A 15,853-nucleotide genomic window follows, 5' to 3' on the forward strand; every position below is an offset into this window, starting at 1 on the left:
GTTTCCTGTCGTAACGCTCGTCCCCTCCGTTAAGCCTAGAAGAGAAGTCTGCTCTGATAAAAGCAAAAAAAAACCCAGAAAATGGCATTGGTTCGATAACCCAGGGCTAAGAAGCCAGAAGGCTCCCTGTGTTAGGCTACTCCTGTTTTATTAGGACTCTTTGGAGTAATGGTTTATGTGGAAGAGGGAGTGGTCTGGATCAGCATGTTTAGGGAGAAAAACTCCTAATTGCCGATTTAATGCCGTTTCTACACATGAGGAAGCTGGGTATGTGGTGCCCAGGGCCTTCCGGTTGTAGTAGGACTTCCAACAGTCAGCATCGACAAGGCCGGGGGCTGCCTTTGGCTGTCAGCACAGTAGGCCCAAGTCCCAGGATCCGTACTCAGGTAGAAGCCTTCCCGCAGTGACTAGAGGGCCGTTTTGGAGGAGCTCAAGTGCAGAGCCATGTGCTAGGCTGGCTCTGGGATGACGCGATATATACTTGCCGGTTTCCTTCCCTTCCTGATTGACTCCCCACCCCCTGCCGGTGTCCTTGGGAGCTGCGGAGAAAATCACTTCCCCTCGGCCCCTGGCCTCGCGGTGTGCCTATGGGGAAAGCCGCACGAGGACACATTTTAGACTCCATTTGCTTCAAGATATTTGCAGGTACGCGGTTCATACTTCTTATTCTTTCCTTTCACTTTTCATATTTTCAGTAAAACAAACCCGTTTTGGTGTGAAGAATAATGGCCTGGAAGAGGTCATTGTATTACCTCATTCATGAGACTCATTTGACATCTGAGGCCGCGGAGTGAGAAGATGAGGAAAAGGATTTCTAGAACAGCAGAACGCAGCAGAGAAGGGCCCTCCTTTCCAATCCCAGTTCTACACTTGTCCATTGTATGACCTTGGGTAAGTCGCTTAACCTCTCTGACTCCATTCCTTGACACTTCAAAAATGGGGGAACCAATGATCACTACCTAGAGTCGTGGGTGTTGGATCAGATGATGCATGTAGAATGGTTAAGACAGGGCCTGTCACTCTTCTCTAGCAACAGCTCAACGGCCTAACTGGTTTCTAACCAAGGACACTGAATCCATTAGGATACCTTCAGCCATAAAACCAGAGATCCAATTAAACATGACTTAGGCCAGTAAGGAGATCCATTACAGTGTAAATGAAGACTCTCCAGCAAGCCTCTTCCCCGTCTTCACTTCTTACATTTTCTTGGCTAGAATTAAGACATTTACCCATTATATAACCACGAATCAAGCTCATCAAGACGAACTTCCTCCTTCTTCATACTCTTCATTTTTTTTTAAGATTTTATTTATTTATTTGACAGAAAGAGATCACAAGTAGGCAGAGAGGCAGGCAGAGAGAGGGGGAGAAGCAGTCTCCCCGCAGAGCAGAGAGCCCGATGCGGGGCTCGATCCCAGGATCTTGGGATCATGACCTGAGCTGAAGGCAGAGGCTTTAACCCACTGAGCCACCCAGGTGCCCCCCATACTCTTCATTTTATATCTAACCCTAGGTCATAGGGGTGTTGGAGAACTATTGCCGTGTAATGGATTGTCACAATAAGCCTCAGGAGCTTGGCGGGCACCGCTGACCTTGGCTGAGCTCATTCATGTATCTGTGGGTTGGGCTACAATGCTGGCTGGGGGCATGGTCTTCTGCATCCTGGAGAGAGGCTCAGGTGTCTTACGACCTACGCTTGGAACTGGCAACTTGGTTAACTTCTGCACTTCTGCCATTGGTCAAAGCAAGTCACAGTCAAGTCCCAAGAACAGTGTGGGGACCTAGGCTCTCCCCACTGTGAAACGAAAGGGTATGGATGCAGGAAAGGAGTGGAGGGGGGACCAGACACGTGTCCGCCACTAGTTTCTGCCCTGGGAATTACATTTCACTGTCGTCCGGTGGTCCCCTGTGAGTGAGCTGTTGCAAATGAGCACGGAAGGTCACGTCAGATGAAGGGGTTGCCCAGGACTCGGTGAGCTTCCCACTCCAGCAGCCCAGCCCGTGATTGGCAGTTTGTGGAAGAACACCTAGCAGAGCACGATGAGAACCGAAACGAAAGGAGTATGGAAGTGTTCTGAACTAGCACCCTGGTTTCCTGCTTGGACTCACCCAGATTCTGAAATCGGAGCGCAGGTATCACGGAAACCTGCCGCAAAGCAGCGGTCTGCAACAGATGGCGCGACCTGGTGACTGTCCAGAGTGAAGTGCACTGAGTCTGCGGGAAGTTTCTGTGGGAGCAGAGCGCGCGGAGGAGGATGCGCGGGTCGTGCTGGAGGCGGGTCCCAGCCAGATGTGCGCGGCCCGCCCCGCCTCCCCTCGCGCGCCGGCCCCGCTGCGCCCCGAGAGGAGCTGCCGCGCGCCCTACCAGGGCGCCCCCGCCGCCCGCTGGGACCGTGCCCGGGAGGAGGCGACGCCCCGAGCGGCCGAGGGAGAGCGGAGGCGGCCGGCCCGCAGCGCCCCGGGGCCCGCGACGTCCCGAGAGGGGGCTCAGGAGGAGCGGCGGGAGGCGACGGAGGGAGGCCCCGCGCGAAGATGCCGCCGCACTGGGCCCTGGCGCTCCCGCTGCTGTTCCCCTGGGTGGCAGGTGGCTTAGGGAACGCGGCCAGGTGCGTGTCTGCTTCTCGCCTGGCCTGAGCTCCTCGTCGGGGCGGCCACTCTCCTTGGTCCCTCCAGGCACCCCGCGGGGGTGTGCGCGCTGAGATGGGATTTCATCAGGTGCCAGGCCCCGGGCGCGCACGGGCTTTCCTCCCTGCGCCCGGTTGGTGAGGCTTCTTCCCAGCCCCTCCGCACCGGCTGCGCCCCACCTGGCGGCGTCGGGCGGTTTCCCGGGGAGGGAGGCTCTGCGCGCAGCCAGGTGGGTGCCTTCTGGCTGGGTGGTGGGCGCGCGTCTACTGGGCCGGCGGGGGTGCGAGTGGCGGCGGGCGGGTGGGTTCTGTGCCTGCGTAGTTTTGTGTTTTCCGTGCTAGCTGAAGGGCACCTACTGATTGTCGGTCGCTGGTTGTGCGGGTGGAGCAGGGGCAGAGACAGGGCGGCAGAGTAAGCCTTTGCTGGGCTGGGGCTGAGCCCCCTGGGAAGGGGGCTCTACTCAGTGCCTTTCTGATTAAGGTTAATGAACTGGAAAGAGAATGTGGTTGTCAGATGAAATCGAGTCCTTTTTCTTACTCTGGCAATTTAGAATCTGAAGCCGTTTCTCTACTGTTGATAAACTGGTCCGAGCCGTGAGATCAGCAAAGCCACTTGGTAAGCACAGGCGTACTGGTGCCTGGCACTGTTCTAAACACTTTAGGACTATTAACCCATTTGAGAGCCCGTAAGTTCTGTGTGTTAAGTACTGGTATTATAATCCCCGCGTGGCGGAGAAGAAAAATGAGTCGCGGAGAAGTTAAATAACTTGCCCAAGGCAGCGTGGCCAGTAGTAAGTGATGAAGTGGGGGTTCAAACAGGGCAGCCTGGCCTCGGTGCCTGCTCTTCTCCAGGGCATGAGGGCAGCCTTTAGGAATCAGTCACGGGAAGGGCTTTCCTGGTTCTCTGGCTGTGATCTCTTGCCTTCTGAGGTGTCTGCTCCAGCAGCATTTCTCCTGTGGGGCACTGTGGACCTTTTGCGCTGCAGGGGATGGTTACTGGTAGGGGACAGTCCAAAAGCTGTCCTGTGCATGGTACGATTTGGAGCACTGCCTGTGGCCCCCACCCACTAGTTTCCCGTAGCACCCTCTCCACCAAAACTGTCTCTGGCCCTTGCCCAAGGTGCGGGTGGGGGGCACTGACTCAGTGCCCTGCAGAGATTTGTTTAGTCAACAGTCATTGGGGAGAGCGGGCAGAGAGCCTTGGTTTGGAACAGGCTTCTGAAAGGTGAGCCTGACTATCTTTGTTTGACTTACAGGAAAAAAATCTTTCATCAGCCAGCCACAGTATTAAGGGATTTTGAAGTTCAAACAGAACAAACCTCAAACCAGGTTCTTAGAATGTAGGATCGTAAGTTTCAATTTCCTTTCCACAATAAAAATGTAAGCAGATGCAATTTGCTCATAATCACATTCTCCTTGAACATTGGAGGCTCTTGAATTGTTAGAAAGCCCACTTAAGAAAGACCAACTGCTTTTGGGAGACGAGATTAGCAGTTTCCTAGCAGCCAGCAAACGGACCTCCAGGAGCTTCGCTTTCAAAGCGCCACCAAATTAAACGAAAAGCCGGAAAACTCCCCAATAAAGCAAGGAGTATTAAAATGAAGACTCCGGGGGCGCCTGGGTGGCTCAGTGGGTTAAGCCTCTGCCTTCGGCTTGGGTCATGATCTCAGGGTCCTGGGATCGAGCCCCGCATCGGGCTCTCTGCTCAGCAGGGAGCCTGCTTCTCCCTCTCTCTCTGCCTGCTGCTTTGCCTACTTGTGATCTCGGTTTCTCAAATAAATAAATAAAAAATAAATAAATAAATAAAATGAAGACTCCGTGTGAGGCTTCTGCAGTTCTGTGGTTTTCAGGATGTGAAATGTGCTTTCTTGACACAGAGTCTACTTCCCAAGCTGGTGTGTTTATGACGAGGTAGGGTCTTCGGGAGCTGCCCGGACCCTGTGTTCCGTGAGGGCTGATACTTTTACAGAAAAGGCAAGGTGCTCACTGTTTGTTTCCTGGGGCTTCACAGCTTACAGTGAAGCTGTGACTGCTGTGTAGAGATTTCTAACATAAGCACTGGGGGTTTACAATTTTTGTTTAAAAAAATTTTTTTTAAGATTTTTTTAAAAGATTCTATTTATTTATTTGAAAAAGATTTTATTTATAAAATATTTATTTATAAAATAAATATAAAAATATAAAATATTTATTTATAAAATAATATTTATTTATAAAATTGTTATAAGAGATTTTATTTATTTATTTATTTGAGATCTAGTTTGCTCTCACTCTCTCTCTGACAAATAAATTTTTAAAAATCTTTAAAGGGGCGCCTGCAGGATCTGTGAGTGGTAAAGCACCCCTTGCGGATACCGGGACAACGGTGGAAGTGGGCCCTTGTTCCTTGGTTCGTGAACATACTCGCTTCTTCACTACTGGGAGTATTATTTACCCCCAACTTCTTTAGTCAAGAGAGGCAGACGTGGGGGGGTGGGGGGAAGCAGGCTCCCTGCTGAGTAGAGAGCCCGATGCGGGGCTCATCCCAGGACCCTGAGATCATGACCTGAGTGGAAGGCAGAGGCTTAACCCACTGAGCCACCCAGGCGCCCCCCCCCGCCCCCGCCATGAAATTTTAATACCACCCTGAACCACCTTCTTTCGGCCAGCGGTGACTTTCCCGCCACTGCACACTCATGCTTGCAGTTTGGGGCACTTCTCCTGGTTCCGGATGGTTTCTTTCATCTTGTAGGAGTGGAAATGCGACCTTGCAGGGGAGGGTTTGGCCCTCAGTGGGTGTGGGGGGGCAGCAGAGATTAGGTGGAACCCTAGACTTTTTCAGTGCTGTTTGGGCATGGAGTCCATTGGCCAGTCTAGAATATTTATTGACCTGAATTCTCTGTCCACAGGGTTCCGGGACCTAACACTGGCATCTTTTGGCCTTGAGCAACATAAGATAAATAGTAATTTTGCTATTCTTTTCACATTTAGAGCAACTCCCTATTCATAACGTATTTCTGTTATACATTTTTTCCCTTTATTCAAATAAAAGTAAACATGAGATGAATGAATGACTGGGTTTGTGCTGAGGGTCTGCACTCAGGGAGAGATGCCTGCTTTCTGTAAATCACACCTGCTTTGAGAACTGATTCCTCTCAGAGCCCCGCTAAGGAAGTGCCATTATAATAATTTCCCACAAACTTTATGGCTTTAAAAAAACAAAACACAGATTTATTATTCTCTTAGAGTTCTGGAGATCAGAAATCCAAAGTGAGTCTTAAGGGGCTAAAATTAAGGTGTTGGCAGGGCTGTTCCTTCTGGAGGTTCCAGGGGAGAATCCATTCCTTGTCTCTCATAGCTTCTAGAGGCTTCCAGCAATCCTAGGCTTGTGGCCACATCACTTCAATCTCTTGTTCGTCACCTTGTCTTTTTTTTCTCTTGGTCTCCTTCCTCCCTTATCTACAAAGAAACCTGTGATTATACCAGACCCACCCAGATAATCCAGTATGGTCTCCTTATCATAGGATCCTTAATTTGATCACATCCACAAAGTCCCTTTTGCCATATATGGTAACCTTTACAGGTTCTAAGGATTAGGTAGGACCTGGACATCTTTGGGGAGGCCATTATTCAGCCTTACGCAAGAATTGAGAACTGCGAGTCGGTTGTTTTAGTTTTATGGGTTGGATCTTATTTTGAAAACATGATTTTAGTGATTTGTGAGCACTTGAGGTATCATTCGTCTCTTATTCTTGAAACTAGAATTGTGGGAATATCCCCAAAACTCAAGAGCTGAGTTTTTCTAGGAAATAGTGACCATGAAATATTTTATTACAACATAGAAATCACTTCTGAACAACTTTATTTCAGTAGTTTCATTGGTTTAGAAGATATTACAGTCCTGTTTATATGTGATTTATGTGCATATAGCCAAGGCTGCATAAACATTAAAATGAAGATAAGCATATTACCTAGTCTTCATAAGTCAGATTGGCATTCTGCAAATATTGGTGAGATTCTACTACGTGTAAACACTTTTCACTGTGATTTCAATGACTTATCAAACCTGCGAAATAGATACTGTGCCTATTTGACAGACGTTGGAATGGAGAAACTTGAAGAAGTTTGATGAATTTCCAAGAACTTTATTTGATTTGATTTTCTGCTTTAAGAGCAGTGCCATTCCAACATTCCACAGTTTTTCCCCCCAAAATATTGGATACATAAAAGCTGATGTTTTTGCAAAATGCTTTCTCATATGTTATCACCCATGATCTTGTTTTGCTTGACTCCTGCCCAGTATGACCCAGAAGCAGACTCTGAGGTCAGGATTTGAGTGTACGTGGTTTATTTGTGAGGTGACCCCAGAAAGTTCTAGTAGGGAAAGAAGTACTAAGGAAATAAAAAGTTGTCACTATGATTCAGTCCTGCTGGGGAATTCTAGAAGACAGTAAGATACAAGCCTCAGAGCTAACCACCCCTGAAGGCGAGGGAGCTGAGGTATTTATACTCCCATCAGTCATTGCTTGAAGGCTTCTAAGAAGGGACAATGTAATAGAGGTCTTAGGACTTAGAAGGGGCAAACAGATCCTGAGGTACCACTTGCATTGTCAGCCGTGTGTAAATTACGGTTCAGATCCCATTTACAGATAAATAAACTAAGTTTCAAAAGATTAAGCAATTAAGTGATTTGCCTAAAGTATCACAGTGAACAGGTGGCAGATTCAAAAGCCATGGCTATCTCCCAAGGACAATTAGATCACTTCCCATGGGCTGGTTTGTCCAGAGTAATCAGCAGTACTTCCGGTTTCGTCCGTTAACTTGCTGGGTCTCAACATACTGGTTCCAATAACCTGTTTTAAATCTGAAGGTCTTGCTTATGAAAACAAACAAAAGGCAAAAAAACCAATATTCTAAACCTAGTTAAAATGAAATCACTTCAGGTTCAACATTAATTGAACAAATGACATGCCCAGACAGTCTCCTGAATTCCGGAGATTCATATCTATCTGCTGCCCCTGCTAAACAACTTGGGAGGGCAGGCAACATATCGGTCTTTTTTGGTAAGTGAGGTGCAGGGTAAGGGTTGTAACTCTAGCTCCTAGCGCAGTTCCTGGCACATAGTAGGTGTTGAACAAAAAACTTGGTGCATTAATGAATGCCCACAGGACTCTGGTGGAGAGGCAAATAATGTTACTCACATATAAATAATGTGTGTTTATACCTCTATATATAAGCATTCAAAAGAATGAATATGTATATTTATGTTTTTACATATTATGCTTGACCTATAACAGGTGTGAACTACATGGGTCCACTTATGCATGGTTTTTTTTTTTATAGTATGGCTCTGTGAATGTATTTTCTCTTCCTTCTGATTTCCTTAATAACATTTCCCTTTCTGTACCTTACTTTATTGGAAGAATGCCGTATATAATACATATACAAAATATGGGTGAATCAGGTGTTTTCTGTTACTGGTAAGGCTTCCAGTCAACAGTAAGCTTTTGGTAGTTACATTGTGGGGGAGTCAAAAGTTACATAAGGACCTTTGACTGTGCCGGGGGTCGGCTCCCCTAACTCCCACTGATCCACTGTGTATGTCCATGTGTATATATGCATGTAAAACTGTGTGTGTGTGTGTGTGTGTGTGTGTGTGTGTATACAGAGATAGAAAGCATATAGATCATTTGAACCATTCCATAGCAATCAGATAAGAGGAATTGAGTCTGCATGGGTCAGTCAGGGAAAGTGGAGGAGAGGAGATGACGTTGAAACTGTCCTTGTGGAATGAACATGAACCCACCCGATACAAAACAGAGGGGAGAAGGCGAGTATTACAGTGCTTACTTCCGAGCAGCTACTGCATAAGAATAAATAAATGGCTGACTGGGTCGATACACAGCTGCAAAAGGGACGCAAAAGGAAGGCTTTGGCTCCAGACAGGAAGTGCACTGGCTGGCATCTGGGGGCACCAACCCATTGACAGCCAAGAAGGTAAGCTGGAAGCCTGCTGCAATGAGCCCTGTATGTTGAACCAAGGAGCTCAGGCTTTGTTCTGAGAGTGGAGAGTAGAGCAGGGTGTTGCAGGTGGTGGTGTATAGAGATAGCCCCATGGTGACCAATTCATGCTCACAATGATCCCTCATTCGCACCAAATTACCTTTAAGGTACTGCACCAGAGTTTAGTGAAATTGGCAGCCTTTTTCCGTTCCGAAGGTAGACTCTGTCCGTGTACTTAAAATCCACGGTAGCTCAGACTGGATGAACACAAATGCAGAATTAAAACCCAGCACACCACAGCAGCAACCATCCTTAGAAGACCATTCCCTTTGCTCCACTTCCGGGCACCGCATGTGGCCATTCAACAAAATACTCCAAAGCTCAGAGATTGAAAACAACGTTTACTCACTACCCCTCACCATTTCTGTGCGCCGGAATTCCCGAGCACTTTAGCTGGACGGGGAGCTTGGGTTGTTGGCCGAAGCTGTCGTCCTCCGAAGGCCTGACCTGGGGGGCTCTACCTGCAAGGCGGCACGCTCACCGGCTTGGGCAGGAGACCTCAGCCCCTCGCTGGCTGCTGGCAGGAAGCCTCAGCTCCTCGCCCCACGGAGCGCCCCGTGGGGCTGTTTGAGTGTCCTCGTGGCCCGGCAGCAGATTTCCACATCGCAAGAACTCGGGGACAGAGAAGGTGAGAGTAGCTCTGCCTTCTGTGCCCTGATCTTCGGAGTTACGCTCCATCCGCCCCCACCGCGGCCCCTTCCTGTGAAGCCAGACGATCAGTCCAGTCCCATGTCCGGAGGGGGGACTTAGGCTTCCGCCCTTGCAAGGTGGATTTTTTTTTAAGGTGTTATTTATTCATTTGACAGACAGAGATCACAGGTAGGCAGAGAGGCGGGCAGAGAGAGAGGAGGAAGCTGGCTCCCTGCTGAGCAGAGAGCCCGATGCAGGGCTCGATCCCAGGACCCTGGGATCACGACCCGAGCTGAAGGCAGAGGCTTAACCCACTGAGCCACCCAGGCACCCCTGCAGGGTGGATTATCAAAGAATTTGCAGGCATATTTTTTTTTAATTTATTTATTTGACAGACAGAGATCACAAGTAAGGAGAGAGGCAGACAGAGAGAGAGGAGGAAGCAGGCTCCCCGCTGAGCAGAGAGCCCCATGTGGGCCTCGATCCCAGGACCCTGAGATCACGACCTGAGCTGAAGGCAGAGGCTTTAACCCATAGAGCCACCCAGGCGCCCCAGGCATATTTTAAAACCACATCACACCTTCTGGTTTTCCTTCTCAGCCTCTTTCCCCACGCTCCGTTTGCACAAAGCGCTGTCTCCGACCCCATTTCCTATCTTTTTCCCTGCCGTCTACATGTAGGTGGCTTCAAAGTGTGACTCTCCAGCCCAACGCTCTGTCCGCTGTATTCTTCACCTGGCCATTGGAATGTCCCGCTGAGCTTCGGACATCCCAAACTGGGCTCTGGATCAGCTCTCCAGAGCTCACTGCCCCCCTCTCACCCATCCTCCCTGTTCCAGGACAAACAGTGTCCAAACTGGTTCAAGTCAAAAACCTGGGCATCCTTCCTGGCAACTCACTCTTCTCCCTGCTCGTATTCACTCTGGCACTAAATCCTATCGCCGACCGAGCCTCAAGCCTGTCTGCTCCTCTCTCTCCTGCCCGACACCAGCCAGCCGTGTGCCATCATCTCTCACCTGAACCCCGACGATAGCTCCCCGAGCTGCTGCTTTTGCCCCCTCTAGTTCACGTTCCAGAGGGGTTCCTCTGAAAACTTAAATCACATCATGTTAGCCATCTCCTCAAAGCCTTTCAGTGACTTTGTATTGGGTTCCGAATAAGATCTGTTCTGTTTAAGATGGCATAGAAGGCCGTGTGGGTCTGGCATTGCCCATTTCTCGAACTCCCCATTTTCCGTCATTCCCCACCGTGTTCACTGTGGATGGACACTAAAGGAGCGGTCTGGAGGACACTTGCTTTATTGACTACCTTCCCTTCCTCATCTCACTTCCCCACCCCCCCACCCTCCCACCCATGTGCCTTTACCTCATAGACAAACCGCTCACGTTCACCTCCTTGTGTCAGGCTGCTTCTGGGGGAGCCCACACTAAGACCTCGCAATGCCAGATTCCCACCCAGCTCCTTAGCGTGGAGGGCAAGCGAGAGAAACAGGAAGCAAGGCAGGGTGCTGACTCTTGCTCTACTGTTGATGACATGGGAAATTTGAAGGTGGAAACACACACTGGTATGCGCTTGATAGCAAGGTGTTCATCTTTTTTTTTTTTTTAAGATTTTGTTTATTTGAGAGAGAGAGAATAAGAGAGAGAGCACGAGAGCGGGGAGAGTCAGAAGGAGAAGCAGACTCCAATGAGCTGGGAGCCCGCTGCGGGACTCGATCCCAGCCCTCCAGGATCATGACCTGAGCCGAAGGCAGTCACTTAACCAACCGAGCCACCCAGGCACCCCAGTAGCCAGGCGTTTGTTGGCGAGCAGCTGAGATGCTTTGGGGGCATTCCTGGGCCTGTTGGACCTGGACTCTGTATGTTGAAGACGGTGGGAACCAGAAGTAATCTTAACCAGTAAGGTGCACTGGACTGGCCGTACTGGGAACTCTGATGAAAACAAAAGGAAACAAAGAACTCTCATGGCTGGACCTTATGGTCCCTATTTAGAAAAAAATGTATTTCACTCGTTTGGCCACGTTTAAACATATTTAAACATCAGCAAAAGAAGTTCTAACTTCTCAATTTGTCTTGGAGAAAGACTATCACACAGTTTCCTGGAACCTGACCAGAAGCAAGCACACTAGCAATTCTGGCACGGTATATTTTCGCAGAAAATAAGGAATCCCATGAAGAAACACTACACTACTTACACAATCCCTGGAATGTTTTTAAATTAACTTCAGCTGTGGAGACGGCGATTTGTGATTAATTTGATCAGCGTAGACAGCAAGCCGTGTAATGCATTAAAGGAACTGGGACAAGCGAACATTGAGCTCAGCCTCCCACAGGTCGGGGCTGCCTCTGCACAAAGACTTGCTCGCCTGCACGGACACTTCCCTACCTCGGGACCAGGCTCCCCCGGCCTCCTGTACACCAAACAGTGTTCAGCAAGAGAGCTCTGAGAAAGAGGGAATGCTGCCGGCCCGCCCAACCAGACCTTCCGAGATGGCAAAGGGTGTTGCTGGGATCATTTCAGTCCAAGATCAAGAGTTCTCTTTCTAGATTCCTAAAGTCCTTTTGATTGATTGCCCCAGGTTTATCGGGTCCCGTGAGGTTGGGCCAGTCCAGCCAAATGCACAGCAGCTCATCATACTCAGACATGTATGACAGGCCAGTGACTGGTTCTCGGCCAGACCGTGCCTCCTTGGTACGTTGGAATGCACTGCTCCAATTTTATACATTTTTAAAAATACGTGCTTTACTAAATATGGAACTAAATGCAATTCATATTGATAGTTTTGTAAGTGGTGGTGTTGTTGTTTTTAAGAGAGGTAGAGAGCAGGGAGTGCAGAGGAGGGGGAAAGACAGGATCCTGAGCAGGCTCTGCGTCCAGTGCAGAGCTCCATGCAGGGCTCAATCTCACAACCCCACGATCATGACCTGAGGCCCAAATCAAGAGCATGACGCCTAACTGAGCCACCCAAGCCCCTTATAAGATTTTTTTTTTGTATGAATAGATTCACATATGAGGAAAAAGATCATGTACCCTAGACTTTAGGAAAAGAAATGATTCTTGAAATTCTGCTCTGTTGAGCAGGGTAGGCTAATTTCTACATCAAACCATCTCAGAATCGCAGTGGCTGAACACAGTAAATTGTAACATGAAATTATGAAATTACAGATATTTGGTGATTTTTAAAAAAGATTTTATTTATTTATTTCACAGACAGAGATCACAAGTAGGCAGAGAGGCAGGCAGAGAGAGAGGGGGAAACAGGCTTCCCGCTGAGCAGAGAGCCTGACGCGGGGCTCGATCCCAGGACCCTGAGATCATGACCCGAGCCAAAGGCAGAGGCTTTAACCCACTGAGCCACCTAGGTGCCCCTATTTGGCAATTTTTAACTTACAAAAATTTTGTGTAGTTTAACCTAATCATTTATGTCCCTTATCCAGAATACTCACAACCAGATATTAAAGTAAAAGAATAAATGAATTGATGATGGGAAACTTAGTAATGTTGGGGCAGGAATTAGAGCAAAGAACAGGTCGAAGGAGAGGATGCTAAGGAAGGAATCTGCATAATTGGTTACGATTAACTTACAGTGCCATGCAAGAATATGTATGGGACCATAGATCACAGCTGCTTAAGCCATTTTTAAAAACTTTTATGAGATAGTGTGCCATGCTGTTATTGTCAATGTCTTGCTTGCCTGTGCTGGATTCCTTTCTTCCCCTCAATAATATTGTTTCAACTTAAGCAGAAATAGTTTAATATTTACTTTTCTTTTTTATCCATAATTTTAAGTGACTGCATATGTGCATTAAAAAAATAAAAAAAAAAAACCTGGCGGGCTTAGAATGCAGGGCTGGATGCTTGGTAGAATAAATCAATTTCCTCCGGCATCTACAAATCAGCAAGTGATTATTAGCCATTTTATCCACCAGAGATTACCCCCCCTTTAAATTGTTTTTCCATTTTCATGGCCAGATGTAGAATTTGATGATTAAGCCACTAAAATCCCATTTGTGGTTGTCCCTTTGAGGCATCTCTCAAAACTGGGTGAATACAGGGATGGCACATCCATCAACCAAAAGGCATGTTGCTCATTTGTGGACTTGCGTGGTTCTCTGTTGGTTTTTCCTACGATGTTGTTGTAAGCTACTCGCTCTTCTCTAGGACATATGCACAGGATGTGTCACTGCATCTACGCCGCAGCTGTGAGCTGAGCTGGTGCTTTCTGGTTTGTGTTCATGAGTCGATTTCTAATGATGGTTTCCTTTTTTTTTAAAAAGTGAAAATAAGGTTTGATTCAACAACAAATTTCTGTTATCTTCTAACAAAGCTGTAATGCTAAAATGCATTAGTGACTGAGGAAAGGGTTGTTTATAGTGGTTAAGAAACCTTACTTGATTAACAAAATTTTGATGGCCCAAGTGTTAGTCATGAACCGTTTTGGAGAGCTTTATAAGTGATACTTTGTCGAGATACTTTATAAGTGATACAATGTCAAAAATGATGACTTGGGAGGAATTGATACACTTTGGATTTCTCAGTTTCACCTTTTCACCTTTTCAAAGACAAGCACGTGAAAGCAATAGACCTGGAGAAAGAGGATTTCTCTGGAGAATAGTGGTAATGTGCAAACAGTCTATGAATTTCATCTCCTGTTAGTTAACCCCAGCCAGTGTTCTTTGCAATCAAAAGTTAATTCACTTTGACCAATACATATGGAATGGGTTTGCCTACCTCTACAGAGGACCCTGGACTCCTTCACTAAAGTTTTTAATTAGGCTTTTTAAAAAATACCATATTTCAACCAGTTTCAATTATTTTTTCGTTGTGATTTCACATCTAACAGTTTTGATAATCTTTTTTTTAAGGTGTAACTGACATGTAATGTATTAGTTACAGGTATACAAAATTATGATTCCATATTTGTATTTATTGCAAAATGGTCATAATAGGTCAACTTACTGTCTGTCACCATATATAGTTATAAATTTTTTTCTTGTAATGACAACCTTTAAGATTTATTCTCTTAACACCTTTCAAGTATGCAAAATAGTATTGTTAACTGCAGTCACCATCTGTACATTACATTCCTATGACTTAGAACTAGAAGTTTATACCTTTTGGCCCACTTCACCCATTTTACCCCAACCCCCCACCTCTCTGCCTCTGGCAACCCCACCAGTCTGTTCTCTGTATGTGTGAGCTTGTTTTTTTATTGTTCTTTGTTTTTCAGATTCTACATAAAAGTGAGCTCATGTGGTATTTGTCTTTCTCTAACTTATTTCACTTAGCATAATGTCCTCAAGGCCTATCCATGTTTTCACAAATGGCAAGATTTCACTTTTTTTTTTAATGACTGAATAGTATTCCGTTGTGTATATACCACATTGTCTTTATCCATCATCCATCATTGGGCCCTTATGTTGTTTCCAGATCTTGGCTATTGTGTATAATGCTGTAGTGAACATGGGATGTGCAGGTATCTTTTCAAGTTAGTGGCTTCATTTTCTTTGGCTAAATATCCAGAAGTGGGATTGTTGGCAAATGGTAGTAGTTTTGTGAGAAACCTCCATACTGTTTTCCACGGTGGTCACACCAATTTACACTCCCATCAGCAGTGCACAGAGGTTCCCTTTTCTCCACATCTTCACCAACACTTGTTATTTCTTGTCTTTTTGATCTTAGCCATTCTGACAGGTGTGAGGTGATACCTCATTGTGGTTTTGATTTGCATGTCCCTGATGTTGAGCAATGTTGAGCATCTTGTCATGTGTCTGATGGCATCTGGATGTCTTTGGGGAAATGTTTATTCAGATCCTCTTCCAGATTTTTAATCAGATTGGTCTTTTTGTTATTGGGTTGTATGAGTTCTTTCTATATGTGGAGTATTAACCTCTTGCCAGATATATGATTAGCAAATATTTTCTCCCATTTCGTAGTTTGCCTTTTCATTTTGTTGATGATTCCCTTTGCTGTGCAGAGGTTTTTTAGTTTGCTGTCCCCTTTGTCCATTTTTGTTTTTGCTTTTGGTGTCAAGTTTCAGTAATAGTGTTGCTTATTGAGTACCCCTACTCTTACGGAGACAGCTTTGTTTTGCAAAATCCCTGATAATTCCACCTGCTTGAAATCCTTCTGTAACTCACAGAGCCTTCAGGATGGACAGAATGTTTTACCTGGTCACAGTAAGGCAGCAGCCCCTGCTACCTCCTCCCCCTCTCTATTTTCTCTGCTTCCCTTTCCCCTTCCCTTCCCGCTCCCCTGCTCTAAACACACACCACCTTCTACACTCTAGCCTATAGGCCATCAACTCCTCGGGTTCTTGGTGGCTCCCTCCTTGGCACAGGCTGTTTTCTCTGCCTGGAACACCTTCCCACCAAACAGCCTCCTTTCATTTTACCAGGTACGTCCCACCAGTCCGCAGGATTCACATCAGGCCCCATTTCCCCCCAGAAAACCCCTGACCCACCCACCCCCAACCTAACGGCTCCTTCTTCCCCTAGCGCCTGAGAACTTACTCCTTTCGTGAGATTTGTCACGTTGGAGTAAATAATTATCTGTTCG

The 15,853-nt window shown here is 46.9% G+C and overlaps 1 protein-coding gene across 1 annotated transcript in view; it reads left to right on the forward strand.

Annotated features, from left to right (window-relative positions):
- Nucleotides 1–587: 587 nt before the first annotated feature.
- EGFL6 (EGF like domain multiple 6) overlaps nt 588–15,853 on the forward strand; it is a gene marked incomplete at its 5' end in the record, with an annotated part of 62,357 nt that continues 47,091 nt past the window's right edge. Inside the window, 2 exons of the mRNA XM_080794912.1 lie at nt 588–645; nt 819–891. Coding sequence (XP_080651038.1) covers nt 588–645; nt 819–891 — 131 coding nt within the window. The remainder of the gene's footprint in view (nt 646–818; nt 892–15,853) is intronic.

This window comes from Martes martes (genome assembly GCF_963455335.1).
Source record: "Martes martes genome assembly, chromosome: X".
Taxonomy (NCBI): domain Eukaryota; kingdom Metazoa; phylum Chordata; class Mammalia; order Carnivora; family Mustelidae; genus Martes; species Martes martes.